We start from the raw sequence: 24,541 nt of genomic DNA, 5'->3' as shown, positions 1-24,541 counted from the left end.
CCAAACAGAGCACAGGCCCTTCCGGTCTCCATGATGCGAGCTCCGGGGTGGGATTTTCCAGTGGTGGGGGGCTGGCGCGGCCAGACTGCAGACTCTCTGCCTGTCCCTGGGCTGGATCCGGACTGAATTTTCTATCGGCACAACAGCAGGTTCCTGCCTTTCCCATCCTGAACGCCATTAAATGACGCTCCTGGGGGGACAAGGGACCCGGAAGGACTATGGGGGGGGGGTGACAACAGGAAGTGGAGTGGATGGGGGTGGCCGGTGAAGCCAGGACCCAGCCACGTGTTTCGCGTGACTGGAGAAGCAGAGCAGCTGGCCAAGAGGAGAATCCCAACTGAAGTTCTATCCAGTGACCCCTGACGGCTCTCCGGGGGTCCCTGAACCATCACTCTGTGCCGGGGGTGCCCGAGGGCGCCATAGTTCCCGCTGCCACCTTTCCTGGTACCCACGAAGGGCTTTTAGGCAGGGGGTTTTTTTTGTAGCAGGAACTCCTTTGCCTATTAGGCGACACCCCCCCTAATGTAGCCAATCCCCCAAGAGCTTACAGAGCTCTTCTTACAGGGGCTACTGTAAGCTCTTGGAGAATTGGCTACATTAGGGGTGTGTCGCCTAATAGGCAAAGGAGTTCCTGCTACAAAAAGAGCCCTGCTAGACAGTGGGTGGGGCCAGCAAGGCTTCGGATTGGCTTTGCAGATCTTTAAAAAATGATGTTTTTCAGCAGCCAGGCCTCTGATTGGCCACTGAAGGGCTGAACAGCTGGGCAGATTTTAAAAAAATGTTGCTTTGGCAGCAGCTGCCAACACGGCACAAGGATCTTCACCGTGTGGCTGAAGAAAAGCCGCTGGAGCTATTTTGTGGCCGGCTCCACCCCGAGGCCGCTGCTTTGTGGCTGCGCCCACCACCCTGTGTCAGAATCCGCCATGTGCCTGCTGGCTCAAAAAAGCGGGGGACCCCGCCGCCAATGAGCCCCCCCCCATGAGCCACAGTCTCCTTGCTTCTCCCCCTTCCACTTCACCTCTGCCCTCCAAGATCTTCCACCGACAGGAATGTGAGCCAAAGCAACTAACCATGGTGGAGGAGGAGAAGAAGAGGTTGGATTTATACCCCGCCCTTCACTCAGAGTCTCAGAGCGGCTCACAGACTCCTTCCCCTCCCCCTCCCCACAACAGACACCCTGTGAGGTAGGTGGGGCCGAGAGAGCTCTTTCGAGGACTGCTCTTTTTCAAGGACAGCTCTGACAGAACTATGGCTTGCCCAAGGTCATCTGGCAGCTGCAAGTGGAGGAGTGGGCAATCAAGCCCGGTTCTCCCAGATCAGAGTCCGCGCACTTCACCACTACACCAAACTGGAGGAGGAAGAGGAAGGGCTAGCTCTGAAAGAAGAACCCATCGGGCCAAGTGACCCCGAGCCATCTTGTACCATGAGACCGAGGGAGGGGCCACGCACCTGGGAAGAAGAAGAAGTGCTGTCCATGGAACCGGAGTGAGAGTCACTGTATGGGGTGCTGCCGGGGCCATGAGCAGCTGGTGCGATGCCTCCGCCTGCAGACTCGTCTCGGACCGAGTTGATGAGGTCATTCAAGTATTTGTAGTAAAGGTTGCTGGACAGGAAGCCGGGCAGGAACACCTGGAAAGAGGCCGGGGGGAGAAATGGGGCACGGAGGCACCACGGGGCTGCCTGCAGAGCTCCAGCACGGGGGCAGCAGGTGGAGTGCGGGCCCAGGACCGGGGAGGCCAACTCCGTACCTTCTCCATGGTTGTCCAGGCTTGCCGCAATGGAGTGGTGAAGCAGTTGGGGAGAGGCCCGCCTTCCCTGCAGATATTGGATTCTATTTCCAGTCGTACGGAGTCATCGAAACCAAGGGGGTGGGTGGCCTGGAGGGAGAAGTATCTGCAGCAGCACAGAGGAAGGGGGTTGGGGGGGGAGAGACACACACAGAAGTCAGAAGCAGGCCCAGAGAGACCAAGCCTGGCCCCCTCCGGTTGCCTTCATCAAACTCTCGGGGTGGGGGTGTTGTGTCACTCAGACTGAGGGGACAGGAGGAGGAGGACTAGGTCTTCCCGCCGCCTACCCCACCAGCAACGTCTCTCTCAGAAGAGCTTCACAGAGGCGCTGACAAATCTAAACATCCCTGCTTCTTTTTTTCCTCCTGTTTGCCCCATTATCCCTTTGGCCCTAGGGTCTTAACCAGGCTGTAAAGGCAACGGACTTGCCCCCTAAAACGACAGACACATGCTGATGTTCTCGGGCAGCTGGATCAGTGCCCTGTCCCAATCTCAGGTTAGCAGTCCTGGTTTCGCCGCAAGGAATGCTGGGAACGGTGGCTCTTGGGAGGAATAGCTCTCAAAAAACTCCCAGCGTCCCCAGTCAAAGGACTGTAACTCCCATGGTTCTTTGGAGGAAGGGAAAGGTCTAAAGAGGTAGGGTACCAATGATCCAAACACACATTTTAAGAGAGGAATCAGAATTCAGGCACGCCTGTTAAAACCGGCTGTTGATCCGGAGGAAGCAGGACCACTCTGGGGCAGGGGCACAACTCCCCGCCCATTTTTAAAAAATGCAACGAAGCTCCTTGCTTTGTCACTCAATGGTTCTTTAGAAAAAGCTCCAGGGCAGATGTAGTCAAGCCCCTCTAGCTCCCAAGCCCTGCGTGTAACGGACACTTCTAAAAAGGGAGAAGGCAAAAGGAAGAGGGGAGGCAGACTTCTCAGGGCAACGTGATGTTCAGGGTGGCCTCTGCTCCCCATCAACTCCAGAGGTCACTTCCTGCAGGAGCGCACGGCCCCCTGCTCCCAGCAGCCCTCAGTCGGGACACGAGGAGCAAGAAAGCACCCAGGGAAGTTGGGAGCCCCCCCCCCCCCCCCGGGCCGCCTTCAGGTACAAGCTCTCCCTCCTCTGTGAGGACATCTGCATGTTCCCCGCCCCCAATAGCTAGCAATCCAAAACTGTCCAGTGGAGCCTGAGCGGTGGGTGTTGCCTTCTGACACACTTCCGGTGATGTCAGGGGGTGTTATGCTAATGAGTTATGCTAATGAGCTCCTGCACCTCTTTTTCTACGGAATGACCCCTGCTCAACTCTATCACTGAATCAACGCCATACATCTGGCTGGCTTTGGGCACTTGACACACACGGCAGCTCTGAGGAACCACCAATGAAACGGGCCAGTGCAGTGATCCTCCCACCCACACGGCCCAGGGACTCCTCTTCCCACTCTCTGCAGGCACAGCTGGGAAGGGCGGGTGCTGCTTCCGCCTTACAGGGACGTATTCGCAGGCAGCTGAATCAGTGCCCTGTCCCAGGCTCAGGTCAGCAGTCCTGGTTTCACCCCAAGGAATGGCGGGAACCGTGGTTCTTGAAAGAAATAAGAGCTCCCAGAAAACTCTCAGCATCCCCATTCAAAGGATTGTAACACCCAGAAGAAGAGTTGGTTTTTATACCCCACCCTTCACTACCTGAAGGAGTCTCAGAGAGGCTTACAATCGCCTTCCCTTCCTCTCCCCACAACAGACATCCTGTGGGGTAGGTGAGGCTGAGAGAGCTCTGAGAGAACTGGGACTGGCCCAAGGTCACCCAGCTGGCTGCACGTGGAGGAGTGGGGAATCAAAAGTGGTTCTCTAGATGAGAGTCTGTCGCTCTTGGCCACTACACCAAACTGGCTCTGGTCCCGCCTGTCAAAGAGAGTCCCTCTGCCTGCCCAACCCGGGCTAGGAGTTCTCTTCGCCAAGAGGCTGGCTAGCTACAATTACAACGGGGGTCAAAGGCACCTGTATACCTTTAACCAGGTAGTGCTGCCACCAGTCTTTTTGTGTCTCTCCAGTCAAGAGCCCAAGGACAGACTCTTGACCTTACTGGGCTGAACTAGGGAATCCTCTCTGCGAGGTTGGCTCACAGCAGGAGACCCACACATTATTCTGGAGGTAGTAACTGTCAGTCTTAGGCACCAGATAACTTACTGCGGCAGTGGAGACAGAAACCAGAATTGGTGAATGAAATATATATACTTAAGTGCAGAGTATTTATTACAAGAGGTGCAAATTACTTAAAGTCATAATGTGGGGAATAAAACAGGAAAGCTAAAGATGAATACACCAGAGCCTTGCTTCTCAAAGACAAGATGTCACCCATTCAGTTCTGGGTCCAAATGTACTCCGTCTCCAGAGTCCCAAGAGTCAGGCTGGTTGGCTTCAGCAGCCAGAGATTCCAAGGTGGCCGAAAGATGAACAAGACAGAGTTACACGTCAGCTTCGCATGCAACACCATCGTGCCCCCCGAATAGGAGTGAAGGTAACTTAAAGCTTGCTGCGAGCAGGACTAGATCCTTTTCAATGGCGGCCCCTACCTGGTGGAACGAGCTCCCGGAGGAGATCAGGGCCCTGCGGAACCTTATGCAGTTCCACAGGGCCTGCAGGACGGAGCTCTTCTGCCAGGCTTTTGCATAGGGGCTGCCGCTGCCACCACCACCAATGGTAGCGATACCATCGGGATTAGGAATCGCCCTTGGAAGTTCCGCCATAAATTGCATGGCACTGACAATGTGGGATTGGCTCGAACTATCTGCTGGACAGTGCCACCCCAATGGGGAGGATTGAGGACGCCGTCAAAACCACTCAAGACCGCCTTGTTTACAGAAAGCACTTTATTATTGTTATTGTTATTAGTATTCATGATTTTACTGTTTTATCTGGTTTTATGTATGGGCTCATGCCCCTTGTAAGCCGCCCTGAGCCCGCTCGCAGGGAGGGCGGGGTAAAAATGCCAAAATAAATAAATAAATAATTTATTGTCTGAACCCCAGACTGGGTGCTAGGCCTGGGGCACCAATCAGGGTTCAAGCAATGTCTTCCAGATACAAGGAGGCCAATCAAGGAAAGGGTGATATCACTGGTTTCTGATTGGTCTCTCTGGTCATGTCAGAAGAGCAGGTGATGTGATCTGCAGTTTCGCAGCACCAGTTCCTTCCCACAGGACTTAATTGCTTTGGGATGTTAACAAGCCGAGGCCGCGGAAGAACACCTTATCTTGCAGGTGCAGAGATAGGCACTCTTCCCCGGCACGTCTGTGTGAACTAGGGAGACTGAAGAGCAACATTTTTAACGAGAAGCAGGCCACTGCCCGGTTGAACCAAACATTTAAAGCAGACTCCATTTTGAGTGAGCCAAAGTTCCTGACACCGCCTTACGGGGAAGTCGGGGTCAGGGCCCAGGTCCAGTGTTCCCTCTAAGCTGAGTTAGCGTGAGCTAGCTCACGGTTTCTTAGCCTCCGGCTTACAGATTTTTGTCTTGGCTCAGGAAGGATGGCTCCGGAGCAAACTCATTTATGCATTCGCCAAATTGCTCTCTCACAACTTTAATGCCAGCGGCTCACAAAGTAGAATTTTTGCTCACAAGACTCCACAGCTTAGAGGGAGCATTACCCAGGTCTGCAGGCAGCTCCATTTCATCCCTCCCTATGGAGGTCGGGGAAGTAAAAACAAGCTCCCCCTCCCCCCCAACCTTCTCTCACAACTTAAATAAAAGGACAAGCTGAGCTAGTTGTGAAGTTTCTGACTGCTCCCCTTTCAATTCTTTCACGTGCAACTGACAAAGGGAGTTGTGGCTCTCGGGAGCTTCCACCCAGGAACTCCCGTTGGTCTCCACGCTGCTCCCGGACTTGGATCTAACGGTTCTGTACACCGTGCTGGCAATTCACTGAAGCGCTGATTCCCTGCCGTCCACTGGGCTAAGATGTCAGGGTGCCGCACGGCAGGTGTTGAGCACGGATGAGGGTGGGGGTGGGGGTAAAGGAAGAGCCACTCACCTATCGTATAAAATCATGGCGTCGTTCTGTGCCTCTTGCCCATCGTACTGGCCCTTCTTGGCAGCCAGCTGAGACTGGAAGTTATCCGCCGCCAGCCAGAACTGCAAGATATTGACTGCATCTTCCTTCTCCATGTACTGGGAAGCAGAATTAGGAAGTGATTGAGAAGGTTTCTCTTTAGCGCTTCCAGAGGAGTCTAAAGAACCGGGGGGGGGGGGGGGCTTGCCAATTCCAAAGGGAGTTCCTGATTCACACAGTGTGCATGACTGACTGTGGAACTCACTGCCACAGGACAGAATGACAGCCAAGATGGCTTTTAGAGGAGACCGGACGACTTTGAGAAAGACAGCTCGGGGTGTGAACACAGAACCTCTGTGTCCGAAGGCAGCACTCCTTTGAATGGCAGTTCCTTGGGGAGGGGGAGGTTCTGGCCTTTATACTTCTGCTTCTGGGGCACCTGGCTGGGGCACTGTGGGAAACAAGACGGTAGACAGGATGGAGCCTGATCCAGCACAGTCTTGACTAAGGGCCAGGGCCACAGGGGATCGTGGAATGGCTATCAAGCGGGATCTGCGCTACTGAAGGTGGCCCTTTGCCAGAGACAGCCAGTGTGGCCCTCGGGAGGACAGCCTACCGCACAGCGCCCAGAAGTGCAGGAAATGCTGCAGAAACTGGACACCCACAGAACCCACCAGAGATGCTGCCCAACAGCTCTCAGTAGAGGTAGGGGAAGAAAAACCCCATAGGGAGGGGGAAGAAGGAGGAAATCCCCCCCCCCAAACCCTTTTCTCATCAGCGGCTTAAACCCATGACGAGAATGCTTCTACTATAAATACACCCGACGGCTCTGCAGAATCTCTCAAGCGGCTACTGCTCGGCCATGTATCTGAAATGGCTGCTTCTCAGCAGGGTTCGTTGGGTGGCAGGGATTTTGTTCTTTGCTATTTCAGGCAGTTTTCACAACTTCTCTCACAAGTCTACAAAGATCCCATGGTGGGTGCAGGGGAGGGGAGCGGAGGGTGCTAAGAAATGCAACATCGTCCCTCGCAGTGTGATCTTTGGCGCTGGGGGTTGGGGAGAGGCAGAAGCGAGTGCGCGCGCTTGAGGACCGCCGCCAATCAGTCAATCGGTGCCCTCAGGAAGAGCCCTCCCGGGGACACAGAGGCTCCCTCAGTCTTCGTCGCGTCTGCAGAATGGGAACAAGGGTTTTCTTCCTCCCTTGGGAAGGCAAGCCCACTCTGCCTGTCCCTTTCCCACTTGTACGCAGAGCAGGAAAAGGAAGGCCCTCACCTCAGAGAAGTAGAAGAGCGCTGATTCACAGAAGAGGATATCCGCCAGGTAAACGGTCCCGCTGGTCAGCACCTCGATCTGGTATTTACAGAAATGGTGGCAGCGCAGAAATTCACAAAATTACCAAAAGGTGCTGCAGGGGGGGGGGGGGGACAGAAGAGTTTTGCAAAAAGGGAGAGCCATTTGAGGGCTCCCCTTCCATGGCCCAGGCTGGCCCAATCTCATCAGGTCTCAGAAGCGAAGCAGGGCTGGCCCTGGGGTGAAGAGGCCCTTTGCCTTCTCTTTCGCAGAAGCACGTGTCCTTGGAAGGGAGACCACGAAGGAAGTCCAGGGTTGTTATGCAGAGGGGCAGGCAAGGGCAAACCGCCTCTGCTCGTCTCTTGGCTTGGAACCCCCCACAGGATTGCCATAAATCAGCTCTCACTACCACCACCACCACCACCAAGGGAGGCTGATATGAAAAGGCAGCAGAGACGGCCCACCTTGTACTCGAGGCACAGCTAAATGCCAGGATCTACACTATCAAGTGTATCCTGGAGCAGGTGCAGGAGATGGTGTATTGGTCAGGCCACACCTGGAGTGCTGTGTGCAGTTCTGGAGGCCTCACTTCAGAAAGGATGTGGACGGAATGGAGCGGGTGCAGAGGAGAGCGACGGGGATGATGGGGCCCCCGGAGACCAAGCCCTGCGAGGAAAGGCTGAGGGACTTGGGAAGGTTCAGTCTGGAGAAGAGGAGGTTGAAGGGGGACAGGATTGCTCTCTTTTAAGTATCTGAAGGGCTGCCACTTAGAGGAGGGCAGGGAGCCGCTCCTGTCGGCAGCAGAGGAGAGGACTCGCAATAATGGGTTGAAATTAAGGGCGGGAAGGCCCCGGCTGGGTATTAGGAAAAACCTTTTTACAGTAAGAGTTGTTCAGCAGTGGAATCGGCTGCCTGGGGAGGGGGTGAGCTCCCCCTCACTGGCAGGCTTTAAGCAGCGGCTGGACAAACGCTGGTCAGGGATGCTCCAGGCTGATCCTGCATTCAGCAGGGGGTTGGACAGCATGGCCTGTCTGGCCCCTTCCAACTCTGTGATTCTATGAATGGAATCCAGACCATAATCTGGACTCGGGGGGGGGGGATTACTAAACAGGCAGGCAGTCTTAGCGGGAACAGGTCAGAGTGAGTCATGTGATATTGCCTGATTGCCCCTAATAACGCTCCCCAACCCCAAGGGGTTCAACTTACTCTTGTTCCATAGCATTAAACACTATCAACTGTGCCATGACGAAGCAGTTGGGGTCCACCTGTCCGTCTTCCCCACAAATCTTTGCTGTAAAGGTGCCAGATCAAATGATACAGTTAGCACAAAGATGCCTTCAAATCAATAAGCAGCAGCAACTTATGGGAAGAAGAAAAAACAAACTGTGGCTGCTCTGAAAGGGGAGAAGTGGAAAGAGAACAGGATTCCCTGAGGGCAAAGTGCAGACCTCAAACTCCTCAAAATCCACCCGATGATCATGGCTTTCCCCAGAGAATTCCGGGGGGGGGGGGGACACATCTGCTGCCCTGGTATTGCTGTCTGCCACCATCCCAAAAGGGCAACAGAGGAAATCCCGGGAAGGTGTGTGCGCGACATTTTGTGCACTTGGACAAGCTGGCTCTCCCCGCTTACCCACAATGTCGCTCCTCATCATCTCTGTAATCGGTATTGGTTTAGCAGCATCTGGAGAAATATATTTGGTAAAAATAGTAACTGCATCCTGCTCTATACCTAGAAAGAGAGAGAGAGAAGTGGAGACGTGAATGCTGAGCCCAGCTAGGCGGCATGATAAGAAACGAGAAACAAATGTGCCAGTGACCAGTTTTTTAGAAAGGAAATCACCTGAGCCAGCAACCCCCGAGGGGAGGAAGTGCTTGTGGGCGGAAGGACCGCAAATCCCCAAGAGGATTTGGTGATTCTTGAATGGCAGCCCCACCCTCCTCCTGCCGGCATGACAGACGGCTTCTGAAAGTGAAGGGCCTCTCAAGGGCGGTTGGTGAGCTCCTTCCATGCCCCAATCAAGCCCCGGTATGGGTGGCTGAAGAGAAAACACATCCCCCCCCCGCTCTGTTACCCTCCTTTCCATCTTCCTGCCCACACTCTGGATCACATGTTACACTCCATGCCCCTTGGGGCAGGAATTATGATTATTTTTTCTTGTTACTCTACAGCAGTGCCCCATGTACACTGGCGAGCCGACAGAAATCCCAGGAAATGGAGGGGGGGAGCGGCTGTTGAGAGAGAAGGGTCCGATCCCCAGGATGCACCTCTTTATCGCTCATGTACTGGGAAGGTGATGAAGAACGGGACAGAGACAAAAAGCCACCAACGTGGAATCGCTAGAAGCAGGACAGAGAGGGCCTGGTTCGAGCAGCACTTTACAAATGAGCTGTAGCTCTTGAAATTGAAAAGAAAAATGGGAAGAAGAGCTAAGAAGAGCTCACTTCACACAGCCTTGCAACACCGCCTCTGATCTATATTGCAAGAATCCTGTTACATGAGCTGGGAAAATGCACTTTGTCTTCTCTTCCGTGTAAACACAGGGCCTTTCAGGCTGCACAAGGCAGCCTCCCCCTCTTCATGGAACCCCACGCCCTCCATTTGGCCCTAGGATCAGAAGAGCCCTAAAACAGAGCCTAAATGAGCAGCCTCAGAGGACCTTAACCAGATAAGGGCATTCAAGCTGCAGACACCACACTAAGAGTGTGCGCACACACACAAAAAAAATCTCAGCATTTTTCAGGTGTGGGTATATTGAACCTGAAAAATATCGGTATTTCCCAATATTACCAAATCCCACATATCGGTATGGTATTGGAATTCAGGAAATATTCAGGATTGCCGGATTATTTTTTTTTGGCTCCATTATACACTATGGGGACCATTACAGTCAATGGTCCCCATAGGCGATAGTGGAGAATCGAGCTGGGGGTATCTGGGGCAGCTGTTTTTTGAGGTAGAGGCACCAAATTTGCAGCATAGCTGCTGGTGCCTCTCCTCAACTCCCGCTCTTCAAGTGTCAAAAAGATGGGAGCAGGGGTCCAATTCGATGAGCCCCAGAAGGTGCCCTCCATTGTTTCCAATGGAGGGGGGAACGGCACTTAAAAGGAATGTTGTCCCTTTAAATGCCTTTTGCAAGCTGCATTGTGAGTGAACTCCGAAGCAGCGAAACAAAGTTTGAGTCCAGTGGCACCTTTAAGTGGCACCCGGAAGCATAGTTCCCTCTAAGCTTCACTAGGGGGTGCTGGTGCACAGCATTTTAACAGGCAGCTCAGGGAATTTCTGCTTCAGCCCATACTGTTTCAGCCCATTGTAACAAAGGACGATGGGGGGGGGGTACCTCCTTCTGGGGCTCATAGAATTGGACTCCATGGTCCAATCTTTTTGAAACTTGGGTAAGTTTTTGAGGAGAGGCACCAGCAGCTATTCTGCAAATTTGGTGCCTCTACCTAAAAAAAACCCAGCCTTCCTCAGAGCCCCAGATCTATTCTCCATTATAGCCTATGGGGCCCATTGACTATAATGGTCCCCATACACTACAATGAAGCGGGGGGGGGTTGCACACCCCTTTTATGCTTTTCAATATGATTTGTAAGCTGACTTGACCCACAAGGGAAAGTGGGATATAAATATCTGAAGAAATAAGTAGTTTGGGCAGCTTGATGACATTTAAGCAACTTCCCGTTTTTTAGGTTAGGCAGGATTCTGACAGTGATTGTTCCTGAAAAAGTCAGCAGTGACTCATGAAAGCTCCTACCCTGCCACATATTTTGTTAGTCTTTAAGGTGCTACTGGACTCTTGCTCTTTTCTACTGTTCCTCCTCTGTTACACTTGACCTGTAATGCTGGTTGTCATATTTCACTAAAAAAACCAAAACACACACAACCCAAAGTAGACTGCAAGAGTTTCCCCCCCCTATAAATGCTGGTATGTTTCTAAGGCTCAACACAGGATGATGGTCTGAGGCCAGGTCTACCAATATAGTGGACTAGGGCAGGTAGACCTGTTCTCCAGAGGCCAGGTCTACCAATATATTTGACTGGGGCGGGTAGACCTCTTCTCCAGAGGACAGGTCTACCAATATAGTGGAAAGGGGTGGGTGAGATTTGACCTGATTCTGTTTTCTCTTATAATGTTTAAATTATTCTTAAAATATCGTTTAAATATGAAATAATTTATTGTGAGATTTTTACAAGGTTATGGAAGTAATCTTCTAAAAAAACCTAATTTACACAATAGTCAAATGTAGACTTACTCACAACTTGCTCACGAGGTAGAATTTCCGTTCACAACACTGTGGAGTTTAGAGGGAACATTGCCCGGAAGGGGAGGTGAACTCCCCGCTTCGGAGTTCACTTGTGGTGCAGCTTGCAAAAGGCATTTAAAGGGTATTCCTTTGGCTCAGTTTATACTGAGTGCGCACCCCTACTCCATACCCATCTCTCAGATAGATTTGTCCAGTGGCTCAGTGACTTGGGAGCTACATGCGGTTCTCTGATATGCCCCCTGTGGCTGTTCTGATGCCATTCCCCAATGTGGCACCCACCACGTTTCAGCAAAGTGGCCAAGGCCATTGTCCAGTGGGGCTTGTAGTTTGCAGGTGGTTCCCACTTTGAGACACCTGCCAGCCACTAGAGGATGGTTAAGTTGTGAGTATCCCTGACCAGCAGAGAATGGGAATAAAGGGCAAAGAGGGGTGTGTGTGTGCGTGCGCGTGTGTGTAAAATCAATCAATCTGTCTGTGTCAAACAGTGACTATTTGGTATTCATTTTTTTATTTCAGTAGAAAAGAAACTATTCTGCCCAGAAACTACCAGCCCTGTTTCTGAGCATTTAAGGCAAGGATCCAAAGAACTACTCAAGGCTCAAATCAGGGGCTTGCAGTTGAAGGATTTATTTTTACTTCTGTCAATGAATTCCTGACAGTCATTTCATATCACAAATTGCTTTTGAAACTCCCCATGACACTGTGTGTGTGTGTGTTTTGTGTTGCCCTGTTTCCGTGTGTGTGTGTGTGGGGGATTGTTCAAGGCCTGCTGGGCTTACAGAACTAATAGCACGGTTCTTTGAATCCTAGCTTTTGTCTTCCAGGCAACAGCCCTTCCACATACACAGAGAACTCAGCAGAATTCCAGTTCCACTCTGAGCAGATGTAAATTCTGCAGAGCAAAAGGCACCCAGGCTGTGGAACAAGAAGTTTTGGACTGTACTCTGAAGGGATATTTGGTAATAAGCCAACATTCTCATCCATTATTATAGTAGCCAATGTATGAATTACATTTAAAAGCTGGCCCTCTCTGCAACTGAAACCACCAATTAAAGAAACAAATCCCCCGGATCACGATCCATCTCTCTGGGGAGCAAATGCGGAGGCAGGATTGCTCAGGGGGCATCCACAGCAAGGGAAAGGCTACTGGAACGAGGCCCCTGGGACCGATTTAGCAAGGCTGTTCTGAGGCCGCTCTCTTGCCCCAAGACCGGCGCGAGCAACAAGGTGCTTCCTCCAATGAGAAGAACATTTCCCATTGGTGTGACATGAGCCGAGCTCCTTTCGAAAGGCTGTGTGAGCCACTAAACCATGTCATCCCTTACCTTTCATAAGTTTTCCTGACAGGTCCTTGAGTGCAAAGGAGGGGCTGTTTCTATTGGGCACAGAGGCTTTGGAAGAGTCGTGAGGTTCATCTGGAACGGGACAGCCCTCTGCCTCAGACGTTCCAAACCCGAGACGGGGTTTGCCGCCTTCTGGGCAAAGCAGCAAACGGTCCCGAAGGCTGCACGTTCGGCCGTTCAGTTTGGCTGCGGAGGGCGTGACGGAGAAAGGCCCATCTGAGCCTGAATCCTCCAGCCGTTCGTCAAGCAACTTGGAGGGAGAAGACGCTGTGTTTTCGTGCTGTTTGACGGAAGGGGAAACCGGCTCGGCCAATGAGCTATGTTTGACAGTGTTCAGGCTGTGTGCTCTTATGCGGGACCACGTGGTCGAGTGGAAACTCTCAGCCTCCAGCCAGAATCGGACCAGATGTTCCATTCGACGCAGTTCCATGAATTGGATAAAATATGGAAGGGCAACACTGTCCCGAAGGACTTGTTCTAATGTCTTTGAAAGGCTGAATTTGGTCTCTTGAGCCTGATAGTCCAGACAGGATCGACCTGAAGGAAGAGAAAAGAAAACTGAAATTTGCCCATTGCGGGAAAAGACTCATGGTTCGATGACACGATCAGCCCCTGCGTTTCTGGCTTAGCTCGAGTGTCAGGGCTCACAAGTTATTTGTTTTTTTAAAGCTGATTCACCACCACCATCTGACAGCCAATTAACTCATTATATCTGGATGGTGGATTTATAATATATGCATTTCTATCCAACAGATAATTTGCAAGTTGCCAAAGCCCTACAAGAGGAGCCTTTTTGAGATGCAGGAAGTGTGAAATGACGAACAAGTGATTATGCAAACTCTAGCCATCGTTAACATTTCCTTTTCCCATTCCCGATTACAGGAACACACTTCACAAAATAAACAGGCCTCTCTTGCTGATTAAAGCCAGAACAATTCAAGCTGCGCTAATCTGCCAAGCAAAGCCTGCAAACATTGAAGACACACCCCGTTACCAAAAGGGGGATCCAACCAAACCAACGCAGAGAAGAGAGCGATGTTTACCAAGGTCTCCAAAGTGAGCGGCCTCCATGTGGCTGGGCTGCTTCTTAAGAGCCGCCGTGCGGCTGCTGGAGGAGTCCATGTTGGCCGAGATGGCATTGATGGCCACATGGCTTGGTCCGGCAGCCTCCAGCAACGCATTGTTTCTGGTGCTTCTCTGGGGGGAATGTACAGGTATTGCAGCTGCTGCAAGAGATGAGGAAATGGGATGTGATTTTTATCAGCACAAAAGGACCTATCCAAACACCTTTCACTCATTTAAACCCATCTGACTAAGCCTCTGAACGTGTCCTGGCTTCTAAAATATAGAACCTGGGGGAAGAGGTGCTTCCTGAGTGGAACATTTCATTGTTGATCCAGGGAGGGTCGCCACAGGTATTTTCAGGAGCTCTGTGAGGACATGTGGTGTCGCCTTACGTGGACCCAAAGCATTGATCCATCTAGCTCATATCTGCCTACTCTGACTGGCAGCTGCCCTGCAATATCTTGGGCAAAGAGACACATTTCCCAAAACTGCAAGCAGAGACCTTTCAATTGGAGAAGCTGGGGATAAGACAGAACCTGGGCCTTCTACATGCCAAGCAGATGCTCTGCAAATACTCATTTTCTGTGCAAGCTGCCCTCCCCACACCCAAGAGGTTAGGCTTCAGGATTATGTTGTCACCTCCTAGGAATAAGGGTCATTATAAAACACAAGCAAGATATTCATGTCTGTGCCGTGGGTGTGGGTGTGTGTTAAGGTCATCAAGCTGCTTCCGACTTATGGCAGCCCTATGAACTGATGGCCTCCAAAACATCCCATTGTTAACGGCCTGGCTCAGGTCGTGCAAACTGGGGGCTGTGGCTTCCTTTATGGAGTCCATCCAGCTCACGTTGATTTAGGTGCCACACTGGTATACCGCCTGTGTGCTAACGCATTCAAGGTGACTTGCAACAGAAAATACCAACTGACTTATGGAACAGATTTACACAAATGGGGTTTTAAAAGCCCGGTAAAAGGATTTTCTAAAAAGCAGAGAGTTATCGTGGGATTACAATGAAGAGGGCAGAACATTTCTCTTTTCCTTATAAATGCAACTACAAGGAAAACATCTGACCGTGCCTTGATTCAAATTTTGCTGGAAGGGGAGAGTCAGAGAACGTAAATTTGGAGGCTGGATCTGGTTGCCAGTTAGCCATTCCCGCCTCGATCCAACTGATGGAAGCTGTTCCCGCTCCAAAGTATGGTGTTGCTGGCTCTTCTACCTTTGCTTACTAAGCGGTATTCTACATAGTATGAACTCTGCTTGGTTTTCCAGGGCAGAAAGACTTTCATTAGAGAACTTGTTTCTAAGGTTTCCACGCTCCCTTCCTCAATGCAAAGCACTATGGGAAATCCAGGGTTCCTCTTTTCAGAATGTGGCAAATAGAGAAGGAACTGTGGCAGCTTTAGCCTCACTGCAATGGTCACGCAGAGCAAGGTTCGCCAGGTGAGAGTAAACAACTGCTATTCCAAGAGGCAGGCACCAGGGCACTCAGTGTACACAATCCTTCACTGAGGCCAGAACAGTTAAAAGATCAACAACATAACTGTGTTTTAATGAGTAGAAAATACTGAGTCATTAAGGCTGCACTAATCAGATTATTACAAGTGCGGAGCCCACAAGGACATGTGGGGTCACTTCATTTCCCCCATATCCCCTTCCCCACACGTTCTCTCCCCCTGGAAGCCCCGTATCTTCTCCCACCTTGCCCTGCTTCTCCTTCCCACTCACCAACAACAACCCTTTCCCACCAACTGGCCAAGTCACACACATTTTGTAGAGGCTACCACTGGGCCTGAGAAAGTTGCGTGGCATCAGATCTTAGCCAACACTACACTTGGGTGAGTTGTGCAAACTGCATGGTAGCAAGTTGCCCAGTGGTTGCTCTTGGGATGGCTCCACTGAGTCCTCTATCCAGGGCAGGGGTGGACTGGAAGACTAAAACAGCCCTAGAATGGGCCCTCCCCCTGGGTTTTATGGACAGAAACCAAGGTTTGAAGGCTGGCAATGCTGTTATGGTTGCCTGGCAACCCTCACAATGGCCACTGAGATCTCAGAGGACACAAATTTCTTAAAGGCACTGCTTCTATTTATTTTATTTAGAATATCTAAGCCTCCTCTTTAGAGTCCTGCTTGAGGTGCCTTACAATGAAAAACCACACTGTTAAAACACAAGCAACTTTTAAAAAATCCATAAACAGTAGACCATTAAAAGTTGATAAGCCTGGGTAAAAAGATGTGTTTTAGATCACTCAATCTCTCTCAAAGTTTTCTGCAAACCAAGGACTTTCTTTCTCAGGTCTGGAGAAAGATCTCTTGTCTGTTCATGGCTCCAGTCTCTAGACTTCAGTATCCACAGACTGGGCCGTATTGAGAATTAGATATGTTGATGATGACAAGCAATTATAGCACAAATGACATTATTCACTTCAGCTGGTTTTCTCCTCCGAGTCCTGAAAGCAAAAACTACAAATGGTAGTAGGAAAATGCCCCTTTCCCTCCACGTACACTACTAGCAGAAAGCAAAAAAAGGCTTGGCAAATGACACAACCTCAGTGAAAGGTACTGTGCAGATAGAGAGCCTGGGTAACTTCCCAATTTTGGCTACACCTTTGAGGATCACAAACACTTCATAGAGGGACTGATGCCAACTCCTCTCAAAACGACAGGAACTTCTGTGCTGGAAAGCAGAAGAAATGTAAGCCCCGATGTGATTCTAAAACTGTAGAAAGCAGGCCTCCTAATGTACAGCTGTTCCTTATGTTACAGATCGGGGATGCCCAACTGATGGCCCAGATCTGGCTGAACAAATTTATGCTGTCCCAAATATTAATGACGGTGTTTTTTTAAATTGTCCATAAAATCATGTTTCCAAGATGTTAAAAATTAAATATTCTGCCCATAACATCAAAGACAGACATAATATGTTTCAGCAGATTTATCTGTGTTTATCCTACTCCTGTGTGTTTTGTTAATCTTGTGTGTCTTTAATTCTTGAGCATTTTAAATTCTGACCACTTCTAGAATGGTCATTTGTGTATTTACATCTGTGTATTAAGTTTGTTAACTGGGACTGTTGTAATTTTTGTCCTTGCAACCTGGTTGCTGTTCTGTTGGCTGCTTTCAGTGGTATAGAAATGTTTAAAATAAATAACTTGAGGTAGGCCTTCTGTCTGGACCTCTGTCAGTGGGGTTTCGAACAGCTTCCAGCAGATGTGGCAAAATACCCTTTAGGACTCTGATAACCTGCCTAGAGGTTAAACTGGCCCCTAAATACAGAGGTGGGTGATCTGCTGCAAAGACAGCCATGCCACTTTTCTCTTTCAGCTCTTCTGAATGGAAGGACCGTTACTTACTTTTAATTGCCTTCGCTTCCGTTGCCTTTTCGTGCTCTTTGCTTTTCACTGCAAAACACAAAAATGGCAATGTTAGGGATCTACTGGGAAGCTACGTGAAATGCCAATGGAAATAAAACGTTAAGGTGCACCAGCTGCCCGTTCCAAAACTCAAAAGGCCTCTGAATGTGAGAAGCTGCTTTATGCTGAGTCCAACCAATGGTAGGAGGGCCTTCGGCTCAGACGTCTTCAGCCTCCTGGCTGCAACCCTGAGGTGGACCGTGGAGCCCTTCCTGCAGTGTCATAGGCTTGAAAGAGGTTCCTTTTGTTTCACTGCCTTTTGGAAGGACCTGCTGAGTAGAAAACAACAGGCCTCTCTTTGCACGCACACTAAGAAAAGCAGCAGAACAAGGTGAAGTCAGCTCAGTGATGATGGGACTCCTTTGTGGCTGTGGCCCTTGGCTCATTTCCCCCCCATGGGACACTTCCTGGTGCTTGGCTTGCACTTCCTGTCCTCAGCTCTTTCGGTCTGCAGGCCAAAGTCCTGGCCTTGACACTGGTGAGGTCATAACTCAGTCCCCTCCTCTTCCTTCACATGCCTGCAGTGGGTCAAAGGCCTGGAAAGGTTGGAAGACTGCTGCTTGAACTACAGATGCCAGGGATTGAATCTGGGGCCTTATGCCATTCAAAGCATGCGTTTGACTACAGAGCTATGGACCTTTCCTTGCCATTGGGAAGAAAGAGAGAAGTGGAGCCAAACAGGCAGGACAGGAATCAAGATAATGAAGAGGTACAATTTGCTACTGATCTGACAGCAACCACACTTTGAAGAATGGCAACTGCCACTTGGCCCTTCCTTGACCTCCATTAATACCATCCGAGAGCCAGTTTGGAGAAGTGGTTAGGAGCGTGGACTCAAATCGGGGAGAACCACGTTTGATTCCCCACTCCTCCACAGGCAGCTGCTGGTGTGACCTTGGGTCAGTCACAAGTTCTCTCAGAGCTTTTCTCTCACAAACAGTTCTTGAAAGAGCTCTCTCAGTCCCACATACCTCACAGGGTGTCTGTTGTGGGAAGAAGAAGGGAAAGGAGATTGTAAGCTGCTTGGAGACTCCTTCGGGTAGTGAGGGGCAGGGTATAAATCCAATCTCTTCTCTTCTCCTTTTACCACTTTAATGCAAGGACAGGGAACTGAAACAGCCCTGCTGCACTACTCTTTGTGGCAAGGGAGAAATAAACAGGGCAGTGCTATTAGGGCAGTGCCTCCTCCGAACCTTGAAGGACAGGAGAAAGAGCATGTGAGAAAAGCCACCTCACTGCCCTGTTTATTTCCCCCAATGGTTGGATACTACATGCAGGCAGGTCATAGTGCAAATGAAATGAAGTTCATAATTTTATACTGTCAACAAAAAAAGTCCTTCCAACAACTAAATATTGAACAAATCCTTTTGCAAACAGAAACTAGATTCATTTACAATTTAAAGACATATCATCCTTATGGTATGAATCAGAGCATGGATTTTACACCTTATATCAATCAATGATAGTTGCCCAAATGAAATCTAAATATGTTGTTCTAAGTGATGGAGTTAAGTGCACTTGTTGCTTCTTGATTCTTGAGCAGTTTTGTATGGTACTACGACCTTTTAGACACTTCGCCTGTGTTGCTGCAGCCTGAAATGGGGTATAAATTAAGGCGTAACACATGGCAGGCTAAGGACCCTTAATCCTCCTTGACTGACCATTCTGGCTTAGTATATGCCAGCTTTTGAGATTGGGGTGAGTTTTCCTTGCAGCTCTGAACTTTTCAAATATTTATATCCTGTATTGCATTCTCACTTGTATATGTTTTGAATTTGCATTCAGTCCCATTACAGCCATGCTTGAATAAGGATTATTCGAAACTGCCTGTCAGGTGTATGAGGGGGAGCAAGTTTGAAGCCACGGGGAGGCTGGGCCAGCAGCTTTGCTTCACCTCACAGGCGGTTGGCCACTCCTGATTTCCTCAACTGTCATTAGCTCTCTGGAGTCCCCTGTAACTGTTGTTTTTTTTTAAACCTCAGAACACTGAGCTCTGCAGCTGACCAGTCAGAGAGTGGGGGGTGCAAGGAGGCAGTAGCCTGGCAGCCGCATAGGAATCAATGGGGGAGCACATTTTACCCCTTTTGACCCCCTTAGGGGATCGAATTTCTAAAACTCCCTTCTTAGTGAGCACCTACGTCATGGTAGGAGCGCTCTCCTCGAATCTGGTGTTTCTAGGTCCAGCAGTTTGGTCTGGGCGTTGATTTTACGGTCAGGGGACTTTCTTTTATATATATAGATGACTGCCTAGTGACTTCATGGCTGAGGTGTGATTTGAACTGGGGGCTTTTGCTTCACCCCCACAGCCACTAGGGCCACACCAGGCCTCATAGAGGGAGCAGCCTTCTTCACTAACAATAACCCTGACGTGTTTTGGCCCTGAGCTGCATTCTTTGAGCGTTTTTTAACACTTTCTGATCAGATCGATGTAGCCTCTCACTCATTGCCCAGTTGGAAACACCAACACATATGCTAAGCAGCATATTACAAAAACTACCCCTGCCTCTGTCACAGGTGAGCACAAGTCAATTACATTTTAAAATGCAAACAAACAAAAAAGGTAATTGCCTCAAAACCACAGGTTACCACAACCATCTAAATGCTAATTTCAGCCACCTGCTGCTTTCAGTCTCCTGCCTAATCAGGAAACCCTTTGGATCTCGACTGCCAGAGGGGTGCCCCCCATCATCTCTGGTAGCAAACAAAAACCAGGAGTGCCGGGAGGGCACCTTACAGGCCACCCCACTGATTGCTGGCAAAGCTTTCACCATCAAAGGCAAGTGGGGCTGCCCTCCACAAAAGGTTGTGCCATGAGGAATGCAAGTCTTTTCCGATGTCCCGAGACTCCTTTCTGTTGTTCTTGAAGAAAAGAAGCTTAATTTTTAATGTTTGGGAGGGGCGTGAAAAGGACACCATTTTTCATTTTGAAGAATGAAGTCCAGAACAAACCTTGGGTAGTAAATCGGCAAAGCTGCTGATTTCCCATCACCTACCCATCTGACTCATGGAAGCTCACATTGAAAGAGATCTTGTTAGGCTTTAAGGTGCCACTGGCATTTTGTTTTTTACCATGACAGACTAACATCACTACACCTTTGCAAAGCTCAGTGTAGTCATTGGGTTAAGGGTCGTAATACCTTCCAAAGCATTTGAAGCCTTTTGCCGTGTTCACTTCATAAGCTGGTACAGACATTTCATCTGACCCAAAGAGAGATGGTCAGCAAGACAGCCCGCTCAAAACAATTCTGCTGCTCCCAACAGCAAGCTCTCCTCTCCCTGTATGTATCATGGGAACATGTCAACCTGTGTTGCTTCATATGACTGGCTGCTGGAGGCCGGGAATCTAACTTGCATGTAAGTGCACAGAGGTTACAGTCCTACCAGGGTAGATTCAGGTGGGTAGCCATGTTGGTCTGAAGCAACAGAACAAAGTTTGAGCATGCACACAAAAGCTTATACCCAGAATTGAACTTTGTTGGTCTTGAAGATGCCACTGGACTCAAACACTAACCCTACCAGGGATTTCATCAGCCTGCCCACCTATACCTGTATGACAGCCATCGATAGCTTGAAGGAACCTACTTTTCTATTGCTTCCCTTCTTGGTTGCATAGAGGGGATTCTTAGGCTTAGACTGAATGCAGTGTAGCCCTTCAGGCTGCAGCTGGTGGATGCCAGTTCTGAGCGTTCCACTGCAAAGACAGGTAGCAGAAAACATTTATTCCCCTTCTCTTTGTTGTGCTTTTTTAAAATTTGCAGAGGAACATTCCAGAAGGCAATTAAAAGCTGTACATTCTACCACCTCGCCATTCCGATCTCCTGCACGTGTTAACCAGGTTTACTCATTGCAGATGACAGCTGAGTGGCTATTCAGAGCCTTGCAATGTGCGTGGAGGGGCAAGAAGTTGACAGGGGCCTGCCCAGCAGCCCCATTTTGAGGTCAGCTCCTCTTAATATCAACAGACTCGTTCACGAGACCAGGCTTAACCATACCAGCCTCTTCCTTATCTATGCCAAATTATTTCCCTGATGTTCTACCTTTCTACATCTGTCAAGCTGGATCATGTACCACTGGCAAACACACAATGATTCTGAGTGAATTGGTCAGGAAAAATAATGTCCCAATAAATCTGTTCATCTTTAATGGTGCTTTCACACATGCTAAATGATGCACTTTCAATCCACTTCAGCAACTGTTTGCAAGTGGATTGTGCCATTTCACACAGCAAAATCCAGTTGCAAAGTGCATTGACAGTGCATTATTTAGTGTGTGTGAAAGTGCCCTAAGATGTGACAAGTTTCTTCATAAATACAAAACACACACACATGCTGTGGATTTTCAGCCATGTTCCTGCACTATTTTGGGAGCCTTAATCTGCGTGCAGTAATATGGCTTTTTGCTGTATACAACAATTTTTCCACTACAAGGGTGTGACACAGTCGTTGAATTCTTAAGCAACTGCATCATCTTGTGAATGACACCAAGTAAAATGGTCAGGTATTTGTTCATTGAATGATACCCTGAATTTTTCACTGGCCCAGTTGAGAGAGCTACAGTCTCCCACTGCAAGAAGAGAGCCTGCTAACGGTGGTAGAAACACAGCCCTTTCCACAGAGCTTTGCATAATTAACTGGTGAGGGCGGACTCGGACACCAAGCGGCTGACGGGGAGGGAGGAGGCAGACCTGGGAAGACAGACTTGCTCAGGCTTTCTGCTCGGAATTCAAAACATTTTCACAATCTAAGTGGTGCTTGAACTAGATGCTCTTCAGGGCTGGGACAACGCATTCCTTCTTCACTTAATAAACTGCCTTTCGCAGGAAGCCAGAATCAGCCGCAATGGTGTGTCTTCTTTAGTATTCCTCTAGTTAGCTGATAGTCTATCTTCAGTCATGAAATGGGGAAAAAAGCCAAAATACAGAGCATCCCTAGCTTGTTCACCTGAGCAAGGTCAGGGGAGGTGAACTGCTCATTCACCAGCAGCTCAGAGCTCCCTTGTATGGGGGTGCTGATGTGTCAAGGGGAAATGCAACTCGTTTGCCACATTCCTTTGTCTGCACAAATATCACTATTGGGCAAGAGAAGCCACAAAAATGGTCTGCCCTAGGTGGCAAAAACAATCGACAGTTCCAAACAGTAGTATCAAAATCCATAAGAGGTTTGGTAAAAGAGAAGCAACGTTCAAGTTTTGCTTAGAGGTTACAGAGGGATGGGCCGTATTTATGAGATTTTCCAAAGCAGTTAATGCAGATTTGAGGCGACCAAACAATGGTGCTCTTCCTGGCAAGCAGAACAACCCTTTTCGGAATGCCTCCAGTCCCAATCCAGTATTTTTTAATGGGAAATGGTCTTGCTTGCACAGGCTGAGGCATTAGCAGTGTGTCAGGCATCCTGCAGCAGGCCCACAATCTGTCAAGTCAGCGCTTCATGTTTTTTGCTAGGGGTCAGCACTTTCATTTTAGAAGCCGGGCAGTTCAGACCTCGATTTAAGCAGCCTGGCCCATTCGTTTCCCTTGTTTTATGGCAGCCATGAAATGCCGGTTGCAACAAAAGGCACTGGAGAAATACTTATGGCCAGGCTCTTGTTAGAGATTCTGACCCATGTAGCTGCAAAAGGGCAATTGTTAACAGCAAGCTGGGAAGGCCCTGGAATTGCCACCTTATATCACAATATTGACTCTGTGCTATGATGAGGCCTGGCTGGCAGTGCACATGGGGACCCCGTTGCTTTTCCCTAGCAGGTGATTCCAAACGGAGAAATGACCACAGACAGGCTGCTTTGGCTTCAGGCAGAAAAACAGTGTGGTGTTGCTGTTCAAGGGCTGTGTCAGGATCTGGGAGACCCAGGTTCGAATCCCCACTCTGCCATGGAAGCTTTATGGGTGACCCTGGACCAGACATTCTTTCTCGCAGCCTAACCGACCTCACAGGGCTATGGTGAGGATGGAACTTCAGAAAGGGAGAATGTTGTGAGCCAATCTGGGTCCCCGCTGGGGAGAAAAGGGTGGTTCATAAAGGTTGCTGGCCCCGGGTTGGGAGATTCCTGGAGATTGGGAGAACGGAGCTTGGGGAGGGTAAGGAACTCAGCAGGATATAATGCCACAGAGTCCATGCCTCAAAGCAGCCCTTTTTTCCAGGGGAAAAGATCTCTGTCATCTGAAGATCAGTTGCGTGCACCTCTGGGTATAAATGACATAAATAGCCCTTTTTTCCAGGGGAAAAGATCTCTGATCTAAAGATCAGTTGCAATTCCGGCCCCACATGGATGCTGACGCCTCTGGGTATAAATGACATAAACAGAAATGAAGGAACGCGACACAGAACTCTGCACAAGACGCAACTCGAACCCACTGCGGAGCTGGGGCCCTCGCCTCTTTCTTCCTCAGCATGGGCTTCCCCAGTACCTAACCAGTCGGTGCCCAACTATGACCCACACTTCCCTGCCATGCCACTCGTGTCATCGTTCCTTGATTACTAACCTGCTGGCAGCAATAAAGGCTTCATGCCACCACCTCTGGCTGCCTGCAGTTCTAGCTACACCTAAATATGTATGCCCGGCTGCCAGCCTCCAGCTGACTGAAACAGAATGTGGAAGGCAGCTGAAGCTTAGCACAGTGACTCTCTCACTCACTGCTGATTTCTCTGATGTTTGTATCCTGCCCTTCCACCAAGGAGGTCAGGTGTACATGATTCTTCCCTTCTTCACTGACGGGGAAAACGTCAGACGTTTCCAGACTTGCAGCTCACACAAGCTGCTCTGATTTTTTAAAGGAACCAACAAACTCTGCATGGTGTGGTGGTTGTTTTTGCTATAGACGAAGAAGCCCACTTCAAAATCACATCCAGATGAGCAAATCCCGCCAGCCACCCCCCTCGACAAGCAGAGATGTAACATTTTCAGAAATTTTGAAGCTGTGGGGAAAACCTGGATCTTTTTCTCCAGAAAGTTTTTTTTAAACGTTTGGGGGAGAAATGAAATATATGCAGCAATTACTTCCTTATAAAATCTAAAGTTGTTTTACAGCTTTAACACCCACTATCACGTAAAATTGTAGTGTTTGGTATGTTTATGCAATTTATGAATGCCTGAGAGTTTTCCACCAGCAAAACTGTGAATATACCCAGCGCCAGAAAGAGATGGCGAGAGCTGCCAACAGCTGCACCCTACGCCGCTTTGGCACACGGGTGTGGCCATCTGAAAGGGACAGAGAAGTGTAAAATATATAAATAAAAATATGTAGTAAACAAAAGTGCATTGTTTAGATAGAAATAGCTCGATACATTCACAACGGGATTAGCAGCACGTTTGGATACAGAGTTAAATTTCATGATCTTAAATATTG

General features: G+C 49.4%; 1 protein-coding gene across 1 annotated transcript in view; it reads right to left on the bottom strand.

Moving 5' to 3' along the window:
• The window catches only part of AKAP10 (A-kinase anchoring protein 10), a 48,041-nt gene that overhangs the window by 4,452 nt on the left and 19,048 nt on the right, over positions 1-24,541 (bottom strand). Inside the window, 9 exon segments of the mRNA XM_015412154.1 lie at positions 1,450-1,629; positions 1,749-1,893; positions 5,801-5,937; positions 7,091-7,223; positions 8,315-8,399; positions 8,742-8,840; positions 12,703-13,257; positions 13,764-13,943; positions 17,140-17,187. Coding sequence (XP_015267640.1) covers positions 1,450-1,629; positions 1,749-1,893; positions 5,801-5,937; positions 7,091-7,223; positions 8,315-8,399; positions 8,742-8,840; positions 12,703-13,257; positions 13,764-13,943; positions 17,140-17,187 — 1,562 coding nt within the window.

This window comes from Gekko japonicus, unplaced genomic scaffold, assembly GCF_001447785.1.
Source record: "Gekko japonicus isolate JY-2015 unplaced genomic scaffold, Gekko_japonicus_V1.1 scaffold2194, whole genome shotgun sequence".
Classification (NCBI taxonomy): domain Eukaryota; kingdom Metazoa; phylum Chordata; class Lepidosauria; order Squamata; family Gekkonidae; genus Gekko; species Gekko japonicus.
Note: the sequence above shows the minus strand (reverse complement) of the source record. Positions and strands in the feature narration are given on the sequence as shown.